General features: G+C 50.4%; 1 protein-coding gene across 2 annotated transcripts in view; it reads left to right on the top strand.

Annotated features, from left to right (window-relative positions):
- Sh3bp4 (SH3 domain binding protein 4) overlaps positions 1-22087 on the top strand; it is a 78620-nt gene extending 56533 nt beyond the window's left edge. For both annotated transcript variants that reach the window (XM_027397504.2, XM_027397505.2), the window contains 4 exons: positions 4107-4355; positions 10433-12786; positions 19404-19592; positions 20263-22087. In XM_027397504.2, coding sequence (XP_027253305.1) covers positions 4238-4355; positions 10433-12786; positions 19404-19592; positions 20263-20487 — 2886 coding nt within the window. In that variant the 5' untranslated portion in view covers positions 4107-4237 and the 3' untranslated portion in view covers positions 20488-22087. The remainder of the gene's footprint in view (positions 1-4106; positions 4356-10432; positions 12787-19403; positions 19593-20262) is intronic.
- The last annotated feature ends 434 nt before the right edge of the window (positions 22088-22521 follow it).

Raw genomic sequence — 22521 nt, forward strand, 5'->3', positions numbered from 1 at the left:
CCTGGGGAAGTAGGTGGAGCCAAGAGGGAGGGGATGCAGAGAATCCTGGCTTCTCGGAAGCCCAGGTAAGCCATCATGGTTTTCACTTGGGCCTGGAATGAAAAATGCAAACGCAGCTACTAGGCAGGCCTGAGAAACAGCAGGTCTAAAGCAGTCGGGATGAGTGTGCAGTAAGAGTCAGGCAGACCACAAGCCTGGAGGCAAAGGTGAAGCCAAGCCAGGGGAGCTCAGCATGCTGGGCTGGGGAAGCTGACTTGGCCTCCTTAGAGACCAGAAATAACCCCCAGAGGGTTTGGAGAATGAGATGGTGTGACCTTGAAAAAAATGAGATGCCCACAAGAACAGATGGTAGAAGAATTGGGAAGCCCACAACACTTGCTGTGAGGCCAAGGAAGAAGTGGCTAGCCAGGCCATAGCTTCTAAGTAACTTCTTGTCTGGAGGGCTGTTTGGCTCGCTTACCAGCCTGGAGACTGTCACAAGGCCTCCTGAGATCAGTTGCTTCTGCAAGGTGAGTGAGAGATGGGATGGAGGGTTGGTACCCATGCCTTGTCAGCACAGTTGGAGGGAGGGTCAGGCCAGGACAGTGAGAGGCCCAGGTAGAGGAAATCAGTAGTGATGGGAGCAAGGACCCATCTTGTGGGCGGTGGTGCTGAGTACAGGGCAACTGGGTGCCGCTAGCTGCCGTTCTGTCTGTGTGCCTGGCACAGAGCGATGGAGTTGGTAGCAAAGGTCTTCACATTCCACCTGCCTGGACTGCACCTCGAGCAGGGAGCTGGGAACTCTCCAGGCAGGTCCAGAAGGACCAACTGCCCTCTCTTAGCTGGAAGGAAATGTCCTCAAAGGATAGGGTCGTCAGTGTCCGTTCCTGTTTGCAGTCAGTGTGGTATTGACAGTGTTAGGATCCAATTCAAGGATGGGCTGTCACTGGAGGGGAAAAACAAACTGCGAGTCTTAGGATTTTTTACCACAGGACAAAAGTCCTCTACTCCATGGCAGGGGTGGGGGCTGAGTGTTAGTAAGCGCATTGGTGCCCAATTTGAATACAAGACATGTCAGGATGCTAGTGGTCACACCAGAGCTTGTTCACTCTGTCTGATGGGGCATTTATAAGTGGTGACTTATCTGTCTCTTGAATGTCACCTCTGAGGGTGTCATTCTTTTTCTATATCCTGCTCCTACACCTTTTGTCCCTCCCCTGGATCAGGGCACTAGCCGTGTCTCCTCCATAGATGGCAATTCATCTTCTTGGAATACCGTGCCCACTCCCGAGGCCTGGATCTGACCCCAGGTCTCATGGTCATGAGAGGGTCTGGGACCACTTCTTTTGTATTGATTGCTGTGTTTTCCACTGACCTCTGAGTCCTCTGTGGTGATTGTGGGAAACTGCAGAGCTTCAGCCTTGCAGATGCAACACACTGGTGTCCAGCCCCAGCCCGCCCCAATAAAGCTGCCCACTCAGAAATATGCCGGTACCTCTCTGTAAGCTGGCCCTCTGTTCAAGATTTTAGGGTTTGGTGAGGCCATCCAATGGATCCCTCAATATTGTCATCTGCCCCTGCACCTGGCCAGCAGCATTCAGCTTTCCTAAAACAGCAGCCACCATTCTCAAAGGAAAGTGTTTTCTCAACTATGTAACACAACAGTTCCCAGCCAGGAGTGTTAGTTACTTTTCCAGGCTGTGATAAAACACCACAGCCAAAAGCAACGTATGGAAGAAATGGTGTATTTTGACTTACAGTTCCAGAGGGATAAGAGTTCATCATGGCAGGGAGGCAGGACAGCAAGCAAGCATCAGAGACATAGTGGCAGGCACAGGAAGCTGAGAGCTCACATACTGAACAACAAGCACAAAAGCAGAGAGTGAACTGGAGGTATCATGAGCCTTTTAATATGAAAACCCACCCTTGGTGATGTACTTTGTCCAGCAAAGCTAAAACTCCCCAAACAGGGGACCAGCTGGGAAGCAAGTATCCAAATACTGGAGCCTATTGGAGACATTTCTCATTCAAACTCCAAAAGTTCTCAGGGAAAGATGTAACTGACCCATCCAGCCCTGTCCCCACTCACGTTGGCACTCCAGGATCTAGCCCTGTTCCAGTACCAGGCTCAGGTACCTTTGAGCAGGGCTACATTGAACTCTAGCTCCTATGACCCATCACATCCCAAGCTGTTTACATGGGAACCCAGACAAGGTTCTGCCCAGAGCTTTCCAAAGCCAAGAGTTTGCCTCAGAGCTCAGCACTAACGCCCCCTTTTCATGCCGTCTGGACTTTAGTTCTTTATCCCTCTATAAAATCGGTTCTCGTGGCTAAGAATGGGACAGTTCATAAGACCCCCCTTCTTTATAGAAGTAAGGGAGGAGGGATAGCAAAGGTGACCGATTCATTTCTGGGAGACATGTTAGACACAGAGGACAGCAGGCAACTGTGTCCCTAGACCAGCTAAGAGCCAGAGCATACCCTCTTTTGCATGGAGTCCTCAGAGCAGCTCTGGGCTGCACCAGCATCTATAGGACAAACCAAGTCTGCCATCAGCTGTCACAGCCAGTAGACATCACTGATCTCACTTTCCCTTCCTCATTGGCTGCACAGTCTGCTGCCTCTCCTTAGAGCCTCTCCTCAGCCTTAGAGTCTCACTTGGCATTGTGCAGTTGGAAAGTTCTCCCACCCTCCTGCACAAGCTCAGGTTATGCATAGGCTCTGTGCCTGAAGTGACATTTCCCCCTCCCACTCTCAAGCCTCAGTTTCCTCTGTTGTGGTTTTCCCAGTGTCCGTAAATGGCACTGAGTCTTTGGCATAGAGATCCTGCAAGCAGGAGTCTTAAGGTGGGCGGGAAGCCGGAAGCCTTTCTTGAACCTCTGCCCACTGGTCACTGGAGCCAGGACTGGCCTCTGATGCTTGGTGGTGGTAACTGGTGTTCATTGAGACCTTGCTTTGTGGTCTACGTCATTTCATGTGAGCATCGGGTATATCCCTTTAGAAAAAAAAGGTGTCTAGTTAATGGGGTTTTAGCCCCAGGTGACAGACACGAACACTGGGGCTGTATAGGAGTAAGGCTGTCTACAAGTCGCCCTGTCAGCAGGAGATGGGTGAGGAGCCTGCTCATTTACTGCGCGTGGCCTTTGAGCTGGGTTTGCAGAGTCTGGGGCTGGTAAGCATGAAGTGTCACTTTGTCATAGAGTGCGGTGTGAGGACCAGCCATGTTCTAGGTGGAGTATTGAGCCATAAGGAACCTAGGCCGTGTCATAAGAGCCAGTTGTTTGGGGATGAAATTTGTCTGTCTCCTCTTCCAGTGTGGTGGGCCAGCTGGCTATGGCTGAGGGTGGCCAGCTAAGGCTGAATCTATTGGTTTCTGTTAGAGAAGCTGCAAAACTGACACACTGAAATCAGCTCTTCTCTGTTTCTATTTCTTGCCCATCAGTCCTGAGTTAGGGTCTGCTCCAAACCAATGAGACACAGGTGATAAAGCCCTGTCTTTGTCTCTTCTCCACTGAGAGCAAACCTCACTCATAGCAATGTCCTCCACACCTACCCAGTCATAACAGTTCAATGGTGGGCCCAATTTCACATGTATTAACTACACATCAAATATCTGGTGGCCCCCAAGGACTGGGCTTATGATGTCTGTTCGTGGTCCAGTGTGGACTGTGGGTACGCACAGGCAGGGAGCAACCCCCTAAACCACCGTGGCAAGGCCTCAAGAGCAAATGGTGCCACTGGCTCACTATTGCCTGTGCCAGGCCTCCCATGGTTGTTCCTCCAACAGGACCCACTGCTTTGGGCAGACAAAGGCTGTTTTCTTCCTGAGTTCGGGAAGTGGTAGTGTACTACCCAGACCCAGGCTGTCCTCGCTGACTGCAGTGAATAGCCATCCAGGTGCTGGAACACATTTCACAGACCCCATTGTGCCCTAGGAAGAGTGTCTCTGAGTGCTCACTGGGCACCGAGTCTGGACAGCATGCCATCTCTGCTCCCAGGCCAGAGCAATGAATTGCTCCTCTCTTCACTGGAATGATCTGGAAGGAAGAGGGTTCCCTCCTCCTGTACGATTAGCCTCAAAGCCATGCTCCACTTGCTAGAGGAAATTATTTCTTCTTTCCCTTCAGGAAGAAGCACACTGCCAAGTTGACTCTGCCGTGCAGCGTGACTGTTATATGAAGACAGCAGCTGCTGTCCCTGCTGGCACTGGGGGAGAAGACATGAGACCATAACGCCTCCTTCACCCAAGAGTTTCAACATGGCAGCCCAGCGCATCCGGGCGGCCAACTCCAGTGGCCTCCCTCGGTGCAAGTCAGAGGGGACTCTGATTGACCTGAGCGAGGGCTTCTCAGAGACAAGCTTTAATGATGTCAAAGGTAAGAACCTAGCCAACCCCTGGCTGAAGGGACACTGGGATATTGATGGCTCCCTAACCCTGAAGCGTCTTGGGTGTTCAGGCAGCCAGTTTTGTATTCGGCCCTCTAACCCTTACCATGCTCTCAGTTCCTCCCTGAAACATGGTGTGTGTAGGGAGAAGGTTGTGTGCACACAGATGCACTTACTATTATGTGGGCAGGGGTGCAAACAGGTGGGGTGCACATGGACACAAGTTCACTTGGAGCCACATGTCACTCACATGCCGTCACCCACTTTGGTTTTTGAGACAGGGCATCTTACTGAACCTGGAACTTACCAAGTGCAGCAGGCTAGCTGGCTAGCTTAAGAATCAGTCTGTTGAGCAACCCTATTCAGATACACATATGGATTGCAGGATGTCATTTGATTCCTGAAAGTCTGTTCTTGCCTTGCTGGACCATGTCTAGTCACTTGTGCCTTGGGGTACACTGGTAGCATCATGGCCACCTGTGTCACTGTGGTCAGCCTTCTTACAGCATTGGCAGTTCATTACTGATGACACACAGACACCACACACACCCTCGCCCTCCTTGGAGAGAGACAGTAACGATGGCAGTTTACTCTGAAGTCACTCCTTGTCCTCTCTCACACACTGGGCACTCAGAACTATATCTCTGTTCCTTCTTCCTTGGCAGACTCAGAACTAAGTGATGCTGGACTGAAACCACAGCCCTTGTGTCTTCAGCTTTGTGTCTGTTACTGCTCCCCTGCCCTGGCTTACTCGTGCAGTCCTGAGCCACTACTGCATGTGTTCTTTGAAAGAAAGGGAACGAACTGGAAAGTGTTATAGCAACAGAGTTAGTGGGCGTTGCTATAAATAACGGAACATTTGTTTTTTGCAGTAATGGGCAATGGGTTATGGGCAACATGTTCTTATTTCTAGCTTTGGGGATGGGGCCTTGAAAAGTGAGCAGAACCTGCATGGTTTGTGCTCAAACCACAGACACGAGGCCTGAGTGCTTAAGAATAATGGTAATGACCTGAAAGCAAACAACCTTGAGCAAATGTGCAGAGCCAGTGGTTCAGAAAGGGCATCTGAGAATCCAAGGTCACTCAGGACTGAGGAGCCTTAATCTGGTCAGTGCAGATGATCCCTGAGCCTCCATGCTGGCCTACCCCAGCCAGCAGCATGGTGTTCATTTTCGTGTGTGTGTGTGTGTGTGTGTGTGTGTGTGTGTGTGTGTGTGTGTGTGTTCTACCTGCAGATATGCCTGCACACCAGGAGAGGGCGCCAAATTTCATTACAGATGGCTGTAAGCCACCATGTGGTTGCTGGGAATGGAACTCAAGACCTCTGAAAGAGCAGTCAGTGCTCTTAACCTCTGAGCCACCTCTCCAGCCCCATGTTTTTGTTTTCTTATGTGTCTTATGTGACAAGCAGATCCTTGTCACAGTACCCACTGCAGACTCTTCTACCCTGATCCATGGTTTGCTTGCATAAAAACTTGGGCCAGGGGATAGAAAAATGTCTTATTCAGAACCCTGAAGTTGCAAACACCCAGGGAATGTTTTTCTAATCTAACCAAGGTGGTTGTCGGTCTGGGCAGTACTTCTTATATCTCATTAGGATGAGATTTGATGAAGATTGGTGAGGTAGATAGACCCTCTGTCCCTGTATCCTCTTGTTGCCAGGGCTTGGGGTCAGCACTTGATGGAGGTGATATAGACTTGTCCTCCAGAAGGGAATTGATGACACAGTCCACCACAATGGGTCCCCAAGGGATGGAAGACTGTTGTCCCCTGGGGGAGCCAGGTCTTCAAGTGAAATATACTTGCATGTCTCCTAGAAGGAGAGTGCTAAGAATCTTAAGTAAAACCTTCCTTATTCTTCGGTCTGGTAAACCTAAAATGATAATTGGTCCTGATGTGTTTGAGACTGTGTGCAAAGTGTGCTTTGGTGCATTGGTCTCTTTTTGTAATTTTGAAAATATTGCTGTAAGGAAATTAATTATTTGAAGGGAGCAGAACAGGAAATAACTTTGGAGGGATTCTGACAAGGTTTTTATGGCTGGCATGCTCTGTTTAATTATCACTTGTGGGCTTTTTTTTTTTTGGTTATTTGATTTTTGTCTCTTATTTCTAGTATAGTATCAGGGAAGACAGTGAGTGTGAGTGTTCTATGACTACAGGACATGACTGGCCACAGATGTGGGAGGGAAGGGCTTCTGTGACCTCTAACCTTGTCTGGCTCACTTTCCTTTCCCCTACTTTTCTTCCAGAGCTTCTTGGGGTTCAGAATGAGGCCTCAGAAGCACATTGTAACCTGCCCTCCTGTTTCTACCCCTTCTTGACATTCAAGGAAAGAATCCCTCCCAGATGGTCAGGGAAAGCTCTGAGCCAGCCAGCCCAGCCAACAGTCCCACCTAACTATCCCAAGCCTACAGTTACAGTCAGTGAGGAAGTCAAGACGCCTATTCCAGAGGAGCCTTACTCCACACCTCAGGGAGAGGTTAAACAGCCAGACATTAAGAATAGGAGTAGACAGGCCTTGCTAGGGCCTAGCCCTCTCAGGCTCTCCATGGCTCACACCCTTCTCACCCAGAGGCATCTCTCCACGTGGCCACCCAGGGTTATGCAGTTATTGTCTCCCTGGGGTGGGGGCTCTTCAGCCTGAAGGCTCTGTGTGATTGTGCGTCTTTGCTTAGACTGGCTGTGCCCTTGTCCTGTTTGCCTGCAGCAGTCACACAGCACCCTTCCAGAAAGGAAGCTGGCCCACCCCTGCAGCGTCTGTATTTATTCCCATCCTTTCAGAGGCAGGCTTTGTGTGGTGGGTGACATTTTCAGCTTGACAGAATTGACACTCAACCTAGGAGACAAATGCAGCCCGTGAGTCAGTTCCCAGGCTGGGTTAACTGAGATGTGAAGGCCCAGCTTCAATGTGAGCAGCACCATCCCATGGACTGTATAAAAAAGGAGAAACTGGGGAAGCCAGCTGAACCCCAAAATTCATCTCTCTCTGCTTCCTGATTGTAGCCCAGGCACCTGACACTCTGCTAACCAGGCCTTCTCTGCCATGATACCCTCAAACTGTGAGCCAAAAGAAGCCCTTCCTTTGTTTTAGGTACCTTTGCCAGGTGTTTTGTCATGGCATCAGGAAAAAGGAATCAATCCAGTTTGTCACTGTTTTGGTTTGGTGGCAGAAAGGCACAGGCCAGGGATATTGTGACTTGTTTGTCAGCCAGCACCGTGACTCAATGGTTCTGGTCCTAATGTTTGACTGTCAACTCATGAATATTCCCTGCCTACCAACTATGTGCCAGGCTCCTGTGTCACTTACAGACCTCTGAGAGATGAAGACTTCCACCCTTTCAGACATGGCCTCCTTAACAAAGACAGACTGATTACATGTATGCTAGCTTGATTCCTTCTGAAGGAATCAAGGCCCCAAATTCGAGGCTAAGCTTGACTGCTTCTAGGCAGATTTGATGGTGCATGAGGAGTGGTAGGGAAAGGCGACAACCAGACAGAAGCTATGAGCTAAGTGTGCTGAAGCCCAACTGCTCGGAGCGTGAGTCCCATGTCTTGGGCCACGTTTGCCTCAGGTACAAGGAGGATACTCCCTCCTTGCATTCCCACAGCAGAAATTACTCTGGATGCGGCTTTGAGTTGTTGGTTCCTAAATCCCATCAAGTCTGCAGTGAAGGAACCTGAGGCCTGGCACCCCCTGTGCTGATTAACCTGGGGCACTGGGGGCTTGGGAATTGGGGGATGGGATATACAGGGAGAGGTTGCCTTCTGCTGGAAGTCCAGGAAGATTGCCTCCTCTCCCTTCCCCGGTTGCCATGGCTAAGCTCATACTGCGGGAGGGATGTGTGTCCGCGCACTTGGACAGACTTTGTCATTCCTCCTTGACCTGTGCTGTCATCTTAAAGAGTCATTTATGAGCCCTTGTCCCAGGCACAGCATGTTCTCCAGGGACACTGGTTTCCCCTAAAAGTCACGCACTACTTTCCTCAAAAGTTTCTGACTCCTCTTTGCCCCACCTTCCTTTAGAAAGGTGGGAATTCCTTGACTCCCTTTTTGCACACTAATGACTTTTATATCTTTGCTTCAATTTAATATCAACCCGTTTGTTCCACCGAACTTCGAGAGTAAAGGAGAAATCTCCCCTTACCCATTAGAAGGGAGTGAATGGGTTTCTGGTAGATTATGTATGACGCTGACTTCAGGCTGTACACTACCAGGCCACACCACAGCCTAAGAAAAATGTCTTTTCTCCATTGGGGGAAAAACAGGGGGGCCCGTGGTTACATGGCTCCATAAGGTGATTCAGGGTAGGTCTGGTGAGCCGGCAGCAGCAGGGCACCGAAACAGGGCTTTGTGTCCTTTTAAATGAGTGGGAGGGCAGGTGCCAGGGCCCAGTCACCTCTGCCAGCTGTGAATGTAAGTGGAAGTGACTTTTTGTCCGCTTCTCAAGCCTGGCCAAGGAGACAGAATTTGATTTGTCGTGTCCCCTTTCAAAGAGAAAAGAGCCTGGCAGGAAATGGTGTCTGGGCAGCCAGTGTGATAGACGATGACCCAGTGACCATGGACTTCATCCTGTATCGAGCAGCTGTCAGGTTGGTTTAGCTGGGACTTTTTCAGTCCCTTGCTTGTTTCTGCATACAGTGGGTTCTAGAGAAAGTTTTGTTTGAACTGGTGAGATGGGTCAGTAGATAGGAGAGCTTGTTGTTGCTTAAGCCTGGGGACACAAAATCAATTTCTGGGTCTCACAATGGAAGGAGAGAACCTAGTCCTAAAAGTCACTCCTCTGTTCTCCACACCTGTGCTGTGTGCACCAGTGTGTATGTGTGTGTGCACTCATGCGGGCATACACAATTTAATTTTGAAAGGAAAGAATGTTTCTTTCTATTTGCTACAGAGACCAGATGTCTCTAGATTGAATCAGGCCCTGATGGAAGGCTTGCCCTGGGGGTGCTCCAGCTAAGTAAGGACATGATGGAGGGCTTTCCCGGGGGAGGGGGTGCTCCAGGTCCACTTCCATCAGAAAGAGCTTTCTCTGTTCCCTGAAAATGGTGTCTTCTGGGGCTGGCACATGTGGGAGTTGAACACATCAGTTATTTTCCCAAATACATGCTCCGCTTAGGTGGCTTGCTTTGTCTGTTCCAGGTGTTGTCTGTGGCACTCACTGACATGGTGTAATGGGGAGGGCCATGCATTAAAGTGATGGCTTTTCAGGCTGTGCTCAAATGGTTGTTAGTGCATGGCAAGACAAACCTCTGATTATCAGGGTGTGGGGGTTTGATGCTTCAGTCATTTAAAATGGTTCAAAAAAACCCCATAAGAATCATTGTCACCTGAAGGAAGAGTGAGGAATGGGCTGGACTTTGAAACCGAACTGGTCCTGGTTGTCAGGGAGCTGCCCCTCCTTTTCTGTCTTCCATACCAAAAGAGAACAAGGACTCAATGACCTGTGGCTGGAAGCTGAGGGCTCCTCATTCCAAGACCATACTTGCAGCTTGCCACTGCCTAGCCCATAGCATCACTGGGACACTGCCTAGTCTATAGCATCGCTGGACCACTGCCTAGTCTATAGCATCGCTGGACCACTGCCTAGCCCATAGCATCACTGGGGTACTGCCTAGTCTATAGTGTCAGTGTGCTCTCCAGCATCACATTAGTCCCCCCCTTTCATAATAGTGACAATCCTGGTTAGAAATTAGATAAATTTTTATCAAAATGAGGTGTTCAGAACATAGGGACATGTCCACTGCCTATCATGTGATCTGTCTTTCTAGGGTGGTTGAGGGACATTCTTCTGGGTCCTCTGCCTCAATTAGAAGGTTGAATCGGAAAGTGGCTGAGTGGCAGAGCACCAGAGCACTCCTGAGTTACATTACCTGGGCCACGTGGGGCTTACATGAATCTTTACCCTGGATGGTTTCTATTGTTTCCTGGCAGGGCTGGTGACAATATCATGGCACCATCCATTTCTAGTCTACTGCACCTCTTATCCACCCGCCCTACCCCCACTTTGGAAGTGTCTCTTGTGCCTGTAGGCCTGACCTCACTCTCTCTCTCTCTCTGTTTTGTGCAGTGCCTTCTCCCAGTGCCTTGCTAGCAGACAACCCCACGCCTTTTGGAAACGCAAAAGAAGTGATTGCAATCAAAGACTATTGCCCAAACAACTTCACCACCCTCAAGTTCTCCAAAGGCGACCACCTCTACGTCTTGGACACGTCTGGTGGGGAGTGGTGGTATGCCCACAACACCACCGAGATGGGCTACATCCCTTCCTCCTATGTGCAGCCACTGAACTACCGGAACTCCACCCTGAGTGACAGTGGCATGATTGACAATCTCCCAGATAGCCCCGATGAAGTCGCCAAGGAGCTAGATCTGCTAGGGGGCTGGACAGATGACCAGAAAGAATCTGGCAGACCCTATAGTAACAACCCTTTCTGGAACGGAGTCCGAACGAACCCTTTTCTAAATGGGAATGCCCAGCCCAGTGTGGATGAGCTAAACCCCAAGAGTACTGTGGATTTGCTCCTCTTTGATACGGGCACATCTTCCTTCACTGAATCCAGCTCAGCAACCACCAACAGCACCGGCAACATCTTTGATGAACTCCCAGCCACCAATGGACTCCACGTGGAGCAGCCGGTCAGGCGGGACAATCCCTTCTTCAGAAGTAAGCGTTCCTACAGCCTCTCGGAACTCTCCGTCCTACAAGCCAAATCGGATGCTCCTGAGACATCCAGTTTCTTCACAGGCTTGAAGTCACCTGCCCCAGAACAGTTTCAAAGCCGAGAAGATTTCCGAACCGCCTGGCTGAATCACCGGAAGCTGGCCCGATCCTGCCATGACTTGGACCTGCTCGGTCAAAGCCCAGGTTGGGGACAGACCCAAGCAGTGGAAACAAATATCGTGTGCAAGCTGGATAGTTCTGGGGGCTCCGTGCAGCTTCCTGACACCAACATCAGCATCCATGTGCCCGAGGGCCATGTAGCCCCTGGGGAGACCCAGCAGATCTCCATGAAAGCCCTGCTGGACCCTCCGTTGGAGCTCAACAGCGACAGATCCAGCAGCGTCAGCCCCGTGGTGGAGGTGAAGCTGAGTAACCTGGAGGTGAGCACTTTGATCATCTTAGAGATGAAAGTCTCCGCAGAGGTGAAGGGCGACATCTTCAGCAAAAGTTCAGTGGTCCTACAGTGCCTGAGAAGTGACTCCAAGGAGGGGCCCTATGTGCCCATCCCCCTCACCTACAGCTATGGGGACACGGTACAGGTACAACTGGACAACCTGGAGCCTTGCATGTACCTCGCTATTGTCGCCCAGGGCGCCAACATCCTCTACCCCTCCACCGTATGGGATTTCATCAATAAGAGAGTCACTGTGGGTCTTTATGGTCCCAAACACATCCATCCGTCCTTCAAGACCGTGGTGACCATTTTTGGACATGATTGTGCCCCCAAGACCCTCCTGGTCACTGAGGTTACTCGGCAGGCTCCTGGTCCTGCCCCGGTAGCCCTACAGCTGTGGGGCAAGCACCAGTTCATCTTGTCCAGACCCCAGGATCTCAAAGTGTGTATGTTCTCCAATATGACCAACTATGAGGTCAAGGCCATCGAGCAAGCCAAAGTGGTGAGAGGGTTCCAGATGAAACTGGGTAAGGTTAGCCGTCTGATCTACTCCATCATCTCCCAGAACCCCAACGAGCTGTCTGACTTCACCCTGAGGGTGCAGGTCAGGGACGATCAGGACACCATCCTCACCCAGTTTTGTGTCCAGACTCCGCAGCCACCCCCCAAAAGTGCCATTAAACCATCCGGGCAGAGGAGGTTCCTGAAGAAGAACGAGGTTGGGAAGGTCATCTTGTCCCCGTTCGTTGTCACCACCAAGTACCCAACGTTTCAGGACCGCCCCGTGTCTAGCCTCAAGTTCGGCAAGCTACTAAAGACGGTGGTGAGGCAGAACAAGAGCCACTACCTGCTAGAGTACAAGAAGGGTGACGCAGTGGCCCTGCTCAGCGAGGAACGCATCCGCCTCAAGGGACAACTGTGGACCAAGGAGTGGTACATCGGCTACTATCAGGGCAAGGTGGGCCTGGTGCACACCAAGAACGTGTTGGTAGTGGGCAAAGCCCGGCCCAGCCTGTTCTCGGGGCCTGAGCTGAGCACCTCCGTGCTGCTGGAGCAGATCCTCCGGCCCTGCAAGTTCCTCACTTACATCTATGCGTCCGTGCGGACCTTGCTCATGGAGAACATCAGCAGCTGGCGAGCCTTCGCGGACGCCCTGGGTTACGGGAACCTGCCTCTCACCTTCTTCTGCCGGGCGGAGCTGGACAGCGAGGCGGAGCGGGTGGCGTCTGTTCTGGAAAAGCTGAAGGAAGACTGTAACAACCCTGACAACAAGGACCGGAAGTCCTTCCAGAAGGAGCTGGTGATGGTGAGTGTCCCGCAGGTGTCCAGACCTTGGGGTGTCCAGACCTTGGGGTGAGCTTCCAGAGGCAGACAAGCATGGGCCATATTGGGCCACTCACAGGGTTGGAAGTGTAGCTACAGGATCTTTAAAGACCCCCCAGGAAGGTGTCTTCTCCCCTCTTTATCAGCTTCTCTGTGGTCTTGGGTGGACTTGTGTTCGCTGGTTAGTGTTTTCCACTTCTCACAAAACTATAGAGTCCCCCAGGAAGAGGGAGCCTCCATTGAGAAATTGCCTCCATCAGATTGGCTTACCGGCAAGTCTGTGGGGATATTTCCTTGATTGATGATTAATGTGGGAGGGCCCAGCCCGCTGCGGGGAGTGCTACTCCTGACCGTTTGTCCTGAACAAGCCGTGGGAAGCAAGCCAATAAGCAGCACCCATGGTTCCCACCTCTGCTCCTGCCCTGACTTCCTTCAGTGAGCGACTGTGATCAGGATGTGTGAGCCAAATAAACCCCTTCTCCCCCCAGGTTGCTTTTGTCATGATGTTTATCACAGCAAAGAAAACTAAGTAGGACACCATAAAGAAGGGCTGTGATCCAGGAACCTCAGTTTGGATCTTTGGAGGGTATCTGTGTGTCATTAGGTCTGCAGCAGGCTCTGTGACTTACTAGCAAAAGCCTTGGCCCCAAAGCCTGGCCTTGCCTTGATGTGTATTCTTGCTTTGCTTTGTATTACCTGGTGCCTCCAACATCTGTCTCTACTGTAGTACCTTCTCCCTGCCTGGGATTCATTTGAGCTCATGGGGGACAGGCTCTTGGCCGGTATAAAACGAATAGGCACTCTAAGAAATGTGTGGGAAAGAGAAGTTCCATGTTTGGTCTGAGGCACACTGACATCAGGCCAGCTAGGAACATTTTCTGCAGCCTTTCCAGGGCTTCCAGCAACCTGGCAGTGGAACAGCCCCATGGTTTCACACAGTCAGCACACCCCAGTTGTGTAGTTCTGATGGTCACTGTTGTCAGTAGACACCCTTGGTGACCTCCTCTTGACCCTTCCTGCTTCTACTGTTCCCAGCTTTTTGGCTGCTCACCTACTCCACATCCCATCCCCACTGCCCCGCTCCCCATGACATTGTCAGACATCTCTCTGAGGAATAGCAAGGCATGAGACCCTTTGAATGTGACCCATGGTAACATACTGTGCCACAGCATGGGACAAACAGGCCTGAGACTCCTAAGAAAGAGAGTTGGCAGTGTGAATTGCAGTCATGAGTGCCCTTGACAGGCCCCAGTAGGCCTTGATGGCTGTTTCACTGGGCAAGAAGCCAGAAGTGAATGGGGACAAGTGGACCCTGGTCGTCATACAGGTCTTTCCCTTCAAATGCTGCCATGTGAAACGAATCCCCTGAAGGTCATGGAGAGCCCCCTTGCCTTGGCCTCCCAGGCTGACTGGAGCTCCCAGGGCAGGAGTGTGTGCTCCCTGGGAGTCCTCTGCCAGCATCCTTCGTTGACTGAAGAACCAGGTGCTTCTGTGGATCATAAACAGCACTGATTGTCCCTCCTACAGCGGAAGGACACTTACCTGGAATAGGCCCAGCTCCTTCCTCTGTGGGCAGACATCTTGGGGATGGGGGCTTTATGGCATTTCCTGTTTATTTTTCATGGTCAGGTTCTTACTCAGCATGGCAAGTTTATAGAGGAGGGTCCTGTGTGCTTCTGAGTCCCCTCCGCCTTCCTGCCTGGAGGAGAGGCAACTGGACCTTGGCTGAGACCTGGCCCTGGGGCAAGGGCAGTTTGAAAAGAAAAAAGAAAACAGGCTCCTCCATGTTCTGTTCTCCCCAGCTATCTTGGGCATTGCTTCCTGAATAGCTGAATCTTAATGGTTGGCATAACTTAAAAAAGCCCACAGCTGGCTAACCCCAACATCTGCAGCCTGCAACCCAGGGTCAGTTGAGTTTCCAGTAGCCTTGGCCCCAGCTTTCCCCTGCACCACCTAGCAGACCAGCCCACAGCTAGACCAGCGCCCCCTTCTGTTTTTGAGCTGCCTCTGCAGCATCAGCATCCCTGCTCTGACAACTGTAACTACAGGAAGTGGGAAGTTTGGGGAGGTAGAAAGCAGGAAGGTTTGAGGTGGTTACTGTGCAGGCTGGAAGGGAAAGTTCTCACTAAGGTCTGGAGGCTCCTGTCATGGCAACAGGCTCCTCCGCACCTCAGGCCTGTGGCAGCCCATGCCCCTCCTGCCTGGAGCTCCTGGTGATGTACACTCTCAGATGTCCACCCCAATGTCACTTGTGCTTCACAGTGCTTGCTCGAGTCAGGATTGGTGTATACTTGTTTCTTGTCACTGCCCTCCAGTAGACAGACCTACACTCCATGGAGGAAGGAGGGCGTGACCCTGGAAGAGAGAGGGAGGGAGAGAGGGAAGGTGAATGAATGAATGAGTGGGTGTGTGAACAATGGCCTGAGCTCAAAAATGTCTGCGCCTTCTGTGCTCTTGTGGGTTACACTACACTTTCTTCCTCTCCTGCCATCCTCTCCCTGTGTGTAGCAAGGGCTAGCAGCCTATCCCACTCAGGGTCTCTTGTAGGATGTTATGGTGGATGTTTCATAGTTGGCTTCTCTGGGGCAGCCTGCACTTGGGTACCTTTGCATATTTGATTGGAGGCACTGATGGTTTTGATGATGGTTCGAGACCCTCGATGAAACCCGTCTGTCATATTCTAAGTCACAGGCTCCTTCCAGAGAGCAAAACGCACCCTTGAATACATAGATAGCCAGTGTCACTTGGGGGTTAGCTGACTGCAGAGTGACAGGAGACACATGACAAGTTATTGACCCAGTGCCTGAAAGGGGTGGAGGACTTGACTTTGTAGCCTGGGGTTTGGTGTATGTATATGATGGGGGAAGGGGTCCTGAAGGTGAGAAAATGCAGAATATGTTCTCTGTTTAAGGGGTTGGGATCCTGGCGTATCTTCTGTTATACTATGTGGGCCTTGGGAAGGAGAATTTTCTGAGTGTGTTTGAAAACTCAGGTGGAAACACACGTTCCTTTATATTCTGTGAATTACATAAACACTGAGTGAGGGGAGCAATTTGGCTGCATATGTACCTTCTAGATCTGAGGTACTGTCCTCTCATGAGCACAAGTTTGACGTGGCCTGGGGAGGAAAGGGTCATAGATAGGACCGACCCCAAGGAACTATCTGTTTAGGGACTGTGATGGGTTTTACCCAGTTATACACTTTTTAATTTAAGATCAAAAAAAGAAAAAAAAAAAAAGGTTTGTGTGTGTGCTCGAATGTGTGCATGCATGCCTGTTCACACACACTCTCTGATACCCTGGGAGGCCAAAGGAGGGCCTCCAATCATTGGAGATGGAGTGACAGGTGTTTGTGAGCTACCTGATGTAGGTGCTGGGATCTGAACTCTGGTCTTCATGACAGAGCAGCGATGCTCTCAGCTACTGAGGCATCTCTTCAGTCCTGGACAGTATACCTTTGGTGCAAGACACTGTTTCCCATTTTCAGGACACCACCCTGAATTGGCCCTGTGGTCTCTGTTCTTGTGGGGAGGGAGAAGCCATTGGCTAGAAATGAAAGACGAAAAGAGATTTTAGAAACAACCCATGGTGGCCTCACTAAAACCCTGGGAGGACTGTGAAATCCCAACCCCCAGGGGGCCCAGGGTCACTTGTCTCTTCTGATCCTGGAGCCACCACCAAGAACAAAGCCTCCAGTGGGACTTACAGAGAGAGGGCTAAAGTGGGCCCTTTAGAGGATTTGTGTGAGAAGGAAGGGAGTGAGTTTATAGGGTGCAAGCCAGGAAGGCAGTTGTCTTCAGGAGGAGAGCAGATTGAGGTGCTCCAAGACACCAAGGTGGGCAGCTAGCAAGAAAACAAGAGTCTAGGCTGGAAGGGCAGCAAGGGGCTTCCGAATGGATCAGGAGAAAACCCACCTTATCCCACAGATCAGGAGACTGCAGAGATGGAGCTGCTGGCTGTGTGGTTAACTGGGTGAAGAGGGTAACCCCATCAGCCATGTCCCTTGTGTTGCATAGGCGAGCTTTTCTATCCAGACCAGGGCCTCTTGGGAACAAACACAACAGCAAAATCCCAAATACTAGCTTACTGTATTTTCCTAAGAGCTTGCAAAAACAGGTTAGCAGACACACAGCCTGTGGCCAACTGTTACTGTAAATAACATCTTACAGTGACACAGCCATGTCCCTTCACCTCCTGGTTGTCTACCGTTGCCATGATGGTTAATTTTAAAGTCAGCTTACCACAACCTAAAAGTGCCTATAAAGAAAATTTCAACTAAAGAATTGTTTAGATCAGGTTGGCCTGTGGTCCTGTCTGGAGGGGAACATCTTGATTGATAATTGATGTAGGAAAACCCAGTCCACTGTGGGTGGTGCCATTCTCTAGGCTTGGGACCCCAAATTGTGTAAAACAGTAGGAAGCAATAAACAGACAGGATGGGCACAATTGTTTCTCTCTGCTCTTGACTGTCAGTGTGATGTGACAGGCCAGTTGAGTTCCTCCCTTGATTTACCAACACAGTGATGGACTATAACCTGGAATTGTAAGCCAGATAAACCCTGTCCTCCCATGTTGCTTGTGGTCAGGTGTTTATCACAGCAACAGAAATAAAACCAGAAGAGCTGCCTTTAGGCAATGTCTTTCTGCTCCCTGTGAAGTTGGGACAGAGACCGTGTGACTTACAAGCCACAATTTAAATCTGTCCCTTCACTCATATTAGCAAAATTCTATCTGAAATCTGTATTGTGTTTTAATTCCTTTGGCGTTTTCCAGTACGCCTGTGTATATCTGAGTAAGCTACATGAGGGTTGGGAATCCCTTGAGCTGGAATCCTGAGGTGCACTTCCCATTGCTAGAACTAACGTGTTTCCAAAGTTCACCCTTTTGGAGACACTTTCGTCCCTGACATTATCACTAGCTTTTCAGTCATCAGCTACTCCCAGAAATGGAGACTCAGCTGCCCTGGACCTGGCCATGTGCTCTCCTGGTCAGCAGTAACCCCTCAGAGACCAGAGAATGGCCAGAATTTCCCAGGACCTTTGTATTCTATGCCTGGAGCCCCTGGGGAGAGAGCCGGTTTGCTGACTCCTGCCAAGAGTGACTTGAATCCAAAGCAGGAGATTTTGACGCACTCTGTTACCTGGAACATGAGGCCACCTCCAGAGCCGGGCAGCCAAGTGTACAGACACACGGGTTTGTTGGGTATGATTGAGTGACTTGCTGCTAAGCCCTGTGTTCATTTGCATTTTCTTCCAGGACAACACAGAGCTGAGGGGACCCTTCCTGCCCCAGTTTATCCCTACGCTCACAGCACATCAAACACAACTTAAGCCTGATACCTGACCACCAGTGTGTCTCACCCCCTCACACACACACACACACACACACACACACACACACACACACACACACACACACGACTATATACATGATCATGCCTTTTCCTTCTGGAACATAAACAATTTAGTTTTCTTAAAAATAATGTATTTCCAGGTATCAAAATCCAAATTATAATCAGCCACTGTGTGAATTACCCAAGTAGTTGAAATGGGGTAAAACCCTTCCACTCTGACACCATACTTGGTTCAACTCCTGGTGCCATGTGCCCAGCAACATGGAAAGAGCCTCCAGAAACTGGGGCCTGCCTTGCCTCTGTCATCCCTAGCCGAGGGGCTCTGCACTCAGCTTCTTAGTGTCTGCCAGAGTGTCTTGTTGTCTGTGCAACAGATGTGCTTGAACAACTTGAACCAGACTTTCTGGTGCCTGGGAGCACCACTTGCTTTCCCGTGGCTGGCAGTGTCAGCCCAGCCCTGCTTCATTAGTTGGGGGCTCTTGTAAGGACATTAGCCATGATGGCCTGCCCTCTATGGTCTTATTTGTCATGTTATATCTGAAAAGGCCTCTTTCCCAAGCTAGGTCACTTTCTGGGGTCCTGGACTGTGGGAAGCTGTCTTTGCAGGGCTATAGTCAGAGCCAGATGGGCAGCCCACAGTTCGTACCTGAGAGGGGGAGTCTGAACTAAAGAAAGGCTAGCTAAAGACGTTAAGAGAAAGATAGAGACATAGGCTAGAGTCAGAATGGCAATTCAGTGAATACTGAACGCTCCAGGTTTATTTTTCACCTTAAATACCTTAACCAAAAGGGAGAACAAGGTATCATGCATAGGGAGCAAACAGACTTTTCTTCCTTATTTCTCCAAGGATTCAGTAATACCACACCTTAGATTCAGCTTCTCGTTACCTGGCCTGAGGGTCAGGAGTAACCACACACTGTTGTTGTTTAAATAAGACAGCCTAGGCCAAGATCAAACATCCCACTGTAGCCACACCTTTGACCTTTAGGTCGTATGGCTTACTGAGGACAGTTTTGAACTCTCTGCCCTTGAGACAAGATGGAATAGAGCCATCTTTATGGGCACCAACACTGGACGTGAGTTTTGGGGACAATGCCATACACACTGTGAGCCATCTCTCCTCTATTGTATGGATGGTACTAGGGTGCTAGCTAGGCCTTGAACTCTTGGGGTAAAGGGCATCATCTGCAGGTTGACCTTCCCCCAAAGCCAAGCTTACCCTGGCCTCACACTGTACTTCTTCCCAGGCTTTGCTGAAAATGGACTGTCAGGGCCTGGTGGTCAGACTCATCCAGGACTTTGTGCTCCTGACCACAGCCGTTGAGGTGGCACCGCGCTGGAGGGAACTGGCCGAGAAGCTGGCTAAGGTCTCCAGGCAACAGATGGATGCCTATGAGTCTCCCCACCGGGACAGGAACGGGGTGGTGGACAGTGAGGTGAGTGGGGCTCCGACCCTTTGGTTACTTAATTACCAGTCTCTAGGACTCGTGGGGTGCGCTCTAGGATCATAAGATGAGGTGAAGTGAGTGTGTCCTGGGTAGGGGGGAGCCATCGACCTGTCCTGAGAACCTGGTGTAGAAGACATCAGGGCTGCTCTGCCACAAGCCAGGAAGGATGGCTGCCCTCCTTGCTAAGTGAAGTGTGTGTGTGTGTGTGGGGGGGGGGGTTGGTCCCACTGTACTGGGTAAATGTCTGCTATGTTACCTAACTCAGGCAAAGGTGGGTATGGTGGAGTCGTGCCCAAAGACTGGCTGCTTATTTGTGGAGGGTGACCCTGGTGAGTTCCTGGAAGCTGATTCAGACTCACAAGACAGGGAAGCAGGAAGTCCCAACCCTAAGGGTGTTCTTTCTTTGCACGATCAATTTCTAATACACGGCACAGGTGAAAGGGGGTACTGTAAGGAAGGAGAGACTCTCTCCAGTGACTCAGATATACAGGGACACCACCATTTCCCCACTGTAAGCTGACCGGCACGGCTGTGTCCACCTGCTGCTGTGGCCGTAACACACAGTGAGTGTCATAGGAGTGACTAACTGAATGTAGCCCACTATCTTCTGACCTTGCCTTCTCTCCTTTTTTACATTTTTGGTAATTCCATCACGCAGGCCATGTGGAAACCTGCCTATGACTTCTTACTCACCTGGAGCCACCAGATTGGGGACAGCTACCGAGATGTCATCCAGGAGCTGCACATAGGCCTGGACAAGATGAAGAACCCCATCACCAGGCGCTGGAAGCACCTCACGGGGACTCTGATCCTGGTGAATTCGCTGGACATCTTGAGGGCAGCAGCCTTCAGCCCCGCAGATCATGATGACTTTGTGATCTGAGTGGGGGCCCTGCCCTGCTGCTCACTAGAGCTGGAACCCTCTGACCATCATCTGTCCACAATGGGGGCCTTGCCAGCCACACCCAGGAGGGACTGAGGACCTTTGACTCTCTGCCCCTCCCCTCTGTCCAGGGGCAGGTCCCAGGGGCTTTCTACTTCCCATTGTTGCCAATCGTGTTGCTTTCTATTTGTTGAAATGTATGTTTAAATTTAAAAATCCCTTTTTTAACAAAAGACTAGAGAGGACATAAGAAAGGTGGTATCTAATTTTTTAATGGACTGTAAAAGTTATTTAAAAAAAAATCACCTTAGTAAAGGCGATCGCTGTTGAGGTTTTTATGTTCTTCAAAGGCCTTTGTAAATTATGTTCCAGGTGTATATAGATATTTAAAGGCCATGGGTGTTTCTGAGTCCCAGGCGTACTTTGAATTTCAACACTCAGAGTGGAAAGGAGTTTGCTCCATGCAGACATTTTCCACTCATCACCTGTGAGAAGGTGAGTCCATGGGCCTGGTGGCTTTCAGTAGATGGGCCCTGAGGATGCTCACAGCCCTACCCTTCCTTTCTTCTCCAACCCTGCTGTCCTCGGTGGCCATCCACAGGACATGCTGGTCTGTGTGCTTTGGTGAACAGCAAAGCCCCCATGTGGCAGTTCAGTGCCATTGAGATTCTGCTAACAAATAAGAAATCAGCTGGAATTGGGGTCCCTGTCGGCCCTGTGTATATGCAGTTTTCCTTCAGAGGAACAATGCCCCCTTGAGAACAAGGTGGTCCCTGCCACTGGGCATTGAATGCTGTCTCCCTCATGGTGGCTCTGCCTCTGTTCTAGGTGGGAGGAAAGTCCCAGCACCCAGCCAGAGTCTGGTGGCCCATCACGGTCACCTTTCAGGCGATGTCACATGCTGGCGTGCAGAGGTGCCATCTGCCATTGCCAAACTCCACACTTCGTCTCCCACACTTAATCTCTCCTTCCTGGTGCAATCGTATCTCCTTAGGAATAATACATGCAAGTTAGCACAGGGGACGTTTTCCCTAAGCGATGTTCTGTGGCAAGTTGGAGGCATGCAGAGGATTATAGTCAACTTCAGAGTGACGGGTCACACAGTAGCTGTGGCATTTGGGGAGGAAACAGGAAACATACCAGAAAGCTCAGCATTAAGTGACCTGGCAATGGACAGGACTCCGGCTGTCTGTCTCCAGGGACAGGTCCAGACCCTGGGGACTGCCCTCCAACTGCTCTCCGGGCACAGTTAATGACTTCATTTGACCAGTGTGCAACCCCAAGTTGAGTTGAAATGTTCTGTAGCTTCTGATTCAGACACTTCATACCAACAGGCTTAAAAGTAAACAGTAGGTATTAATGCTGCAAGAACCAAACCACAAGAATCCCCCATTGCCACAGACATGTGCGCCATTCTGCAGCTTTGTTTACCCAGAGAACATCTCTTTACCTTTTTCCCCAAAGAAGAAAGAAAACCAGTTGCACCTTAAACCACCGATACTTTTCCTCAGGGGCTTTGAATAGTTTCCTATGCAATTTAATTTGTAGCACACAAATTAAATTCTACAAAAGTTGCAGTAAATTTATTTGGATATTTTAACTGGTTTGTGTGTGTGTGTGTGTGTGTGTGTGTGTGTCTTTCTGTGCCTATCCAGACTTTAACTAAAACCCAGCATAGAGATCAGTGAATAGGTTCCTGTCAGTCATTCTGAGTGACAGTGTGGCACCTGGTTTTCTCTTGTTGTTAATTTAATTGCTCCTGAGTGAGTAGATCATTCATTACAACCAGTGTCACCCATAGCACCCAAGCGAAGCAGGCAGGTGCCTATATCTCTCCTATCTGGAACTAGTATCCACCATCCCTTAGCACCGAGTTCAGGACCCAGCAGTTTTTTGTGCTAGGCATCTTCCTGGGCCTATTGGTGGCAGCCAGCAGTGGAGGCCTCCTCTGGGTGTCCCCTTCCTATTGTCAGGAAGCAAGAAGTTTCAGCTCTGGGACCAACCCCAGCTGAAGGTGATGAGGGGGAGCAGGGC

This window comes from Cricetulus griseus, chromosome 2 (genome assembly GCF_003668045.3).
Source record: "Cricetulus griseus strain 17A/GY chromosome 2, alternate assembly CriGri-PICRH-1.0, whole genome shotgun sequence".
Taxonomy (NCBI): domain Eukaryota; kingdom Metazoa; phylum Chordata; class Mammalia; order Rodentia; family Cricetidae; genus Cricetulus; species Cricetulus griseus.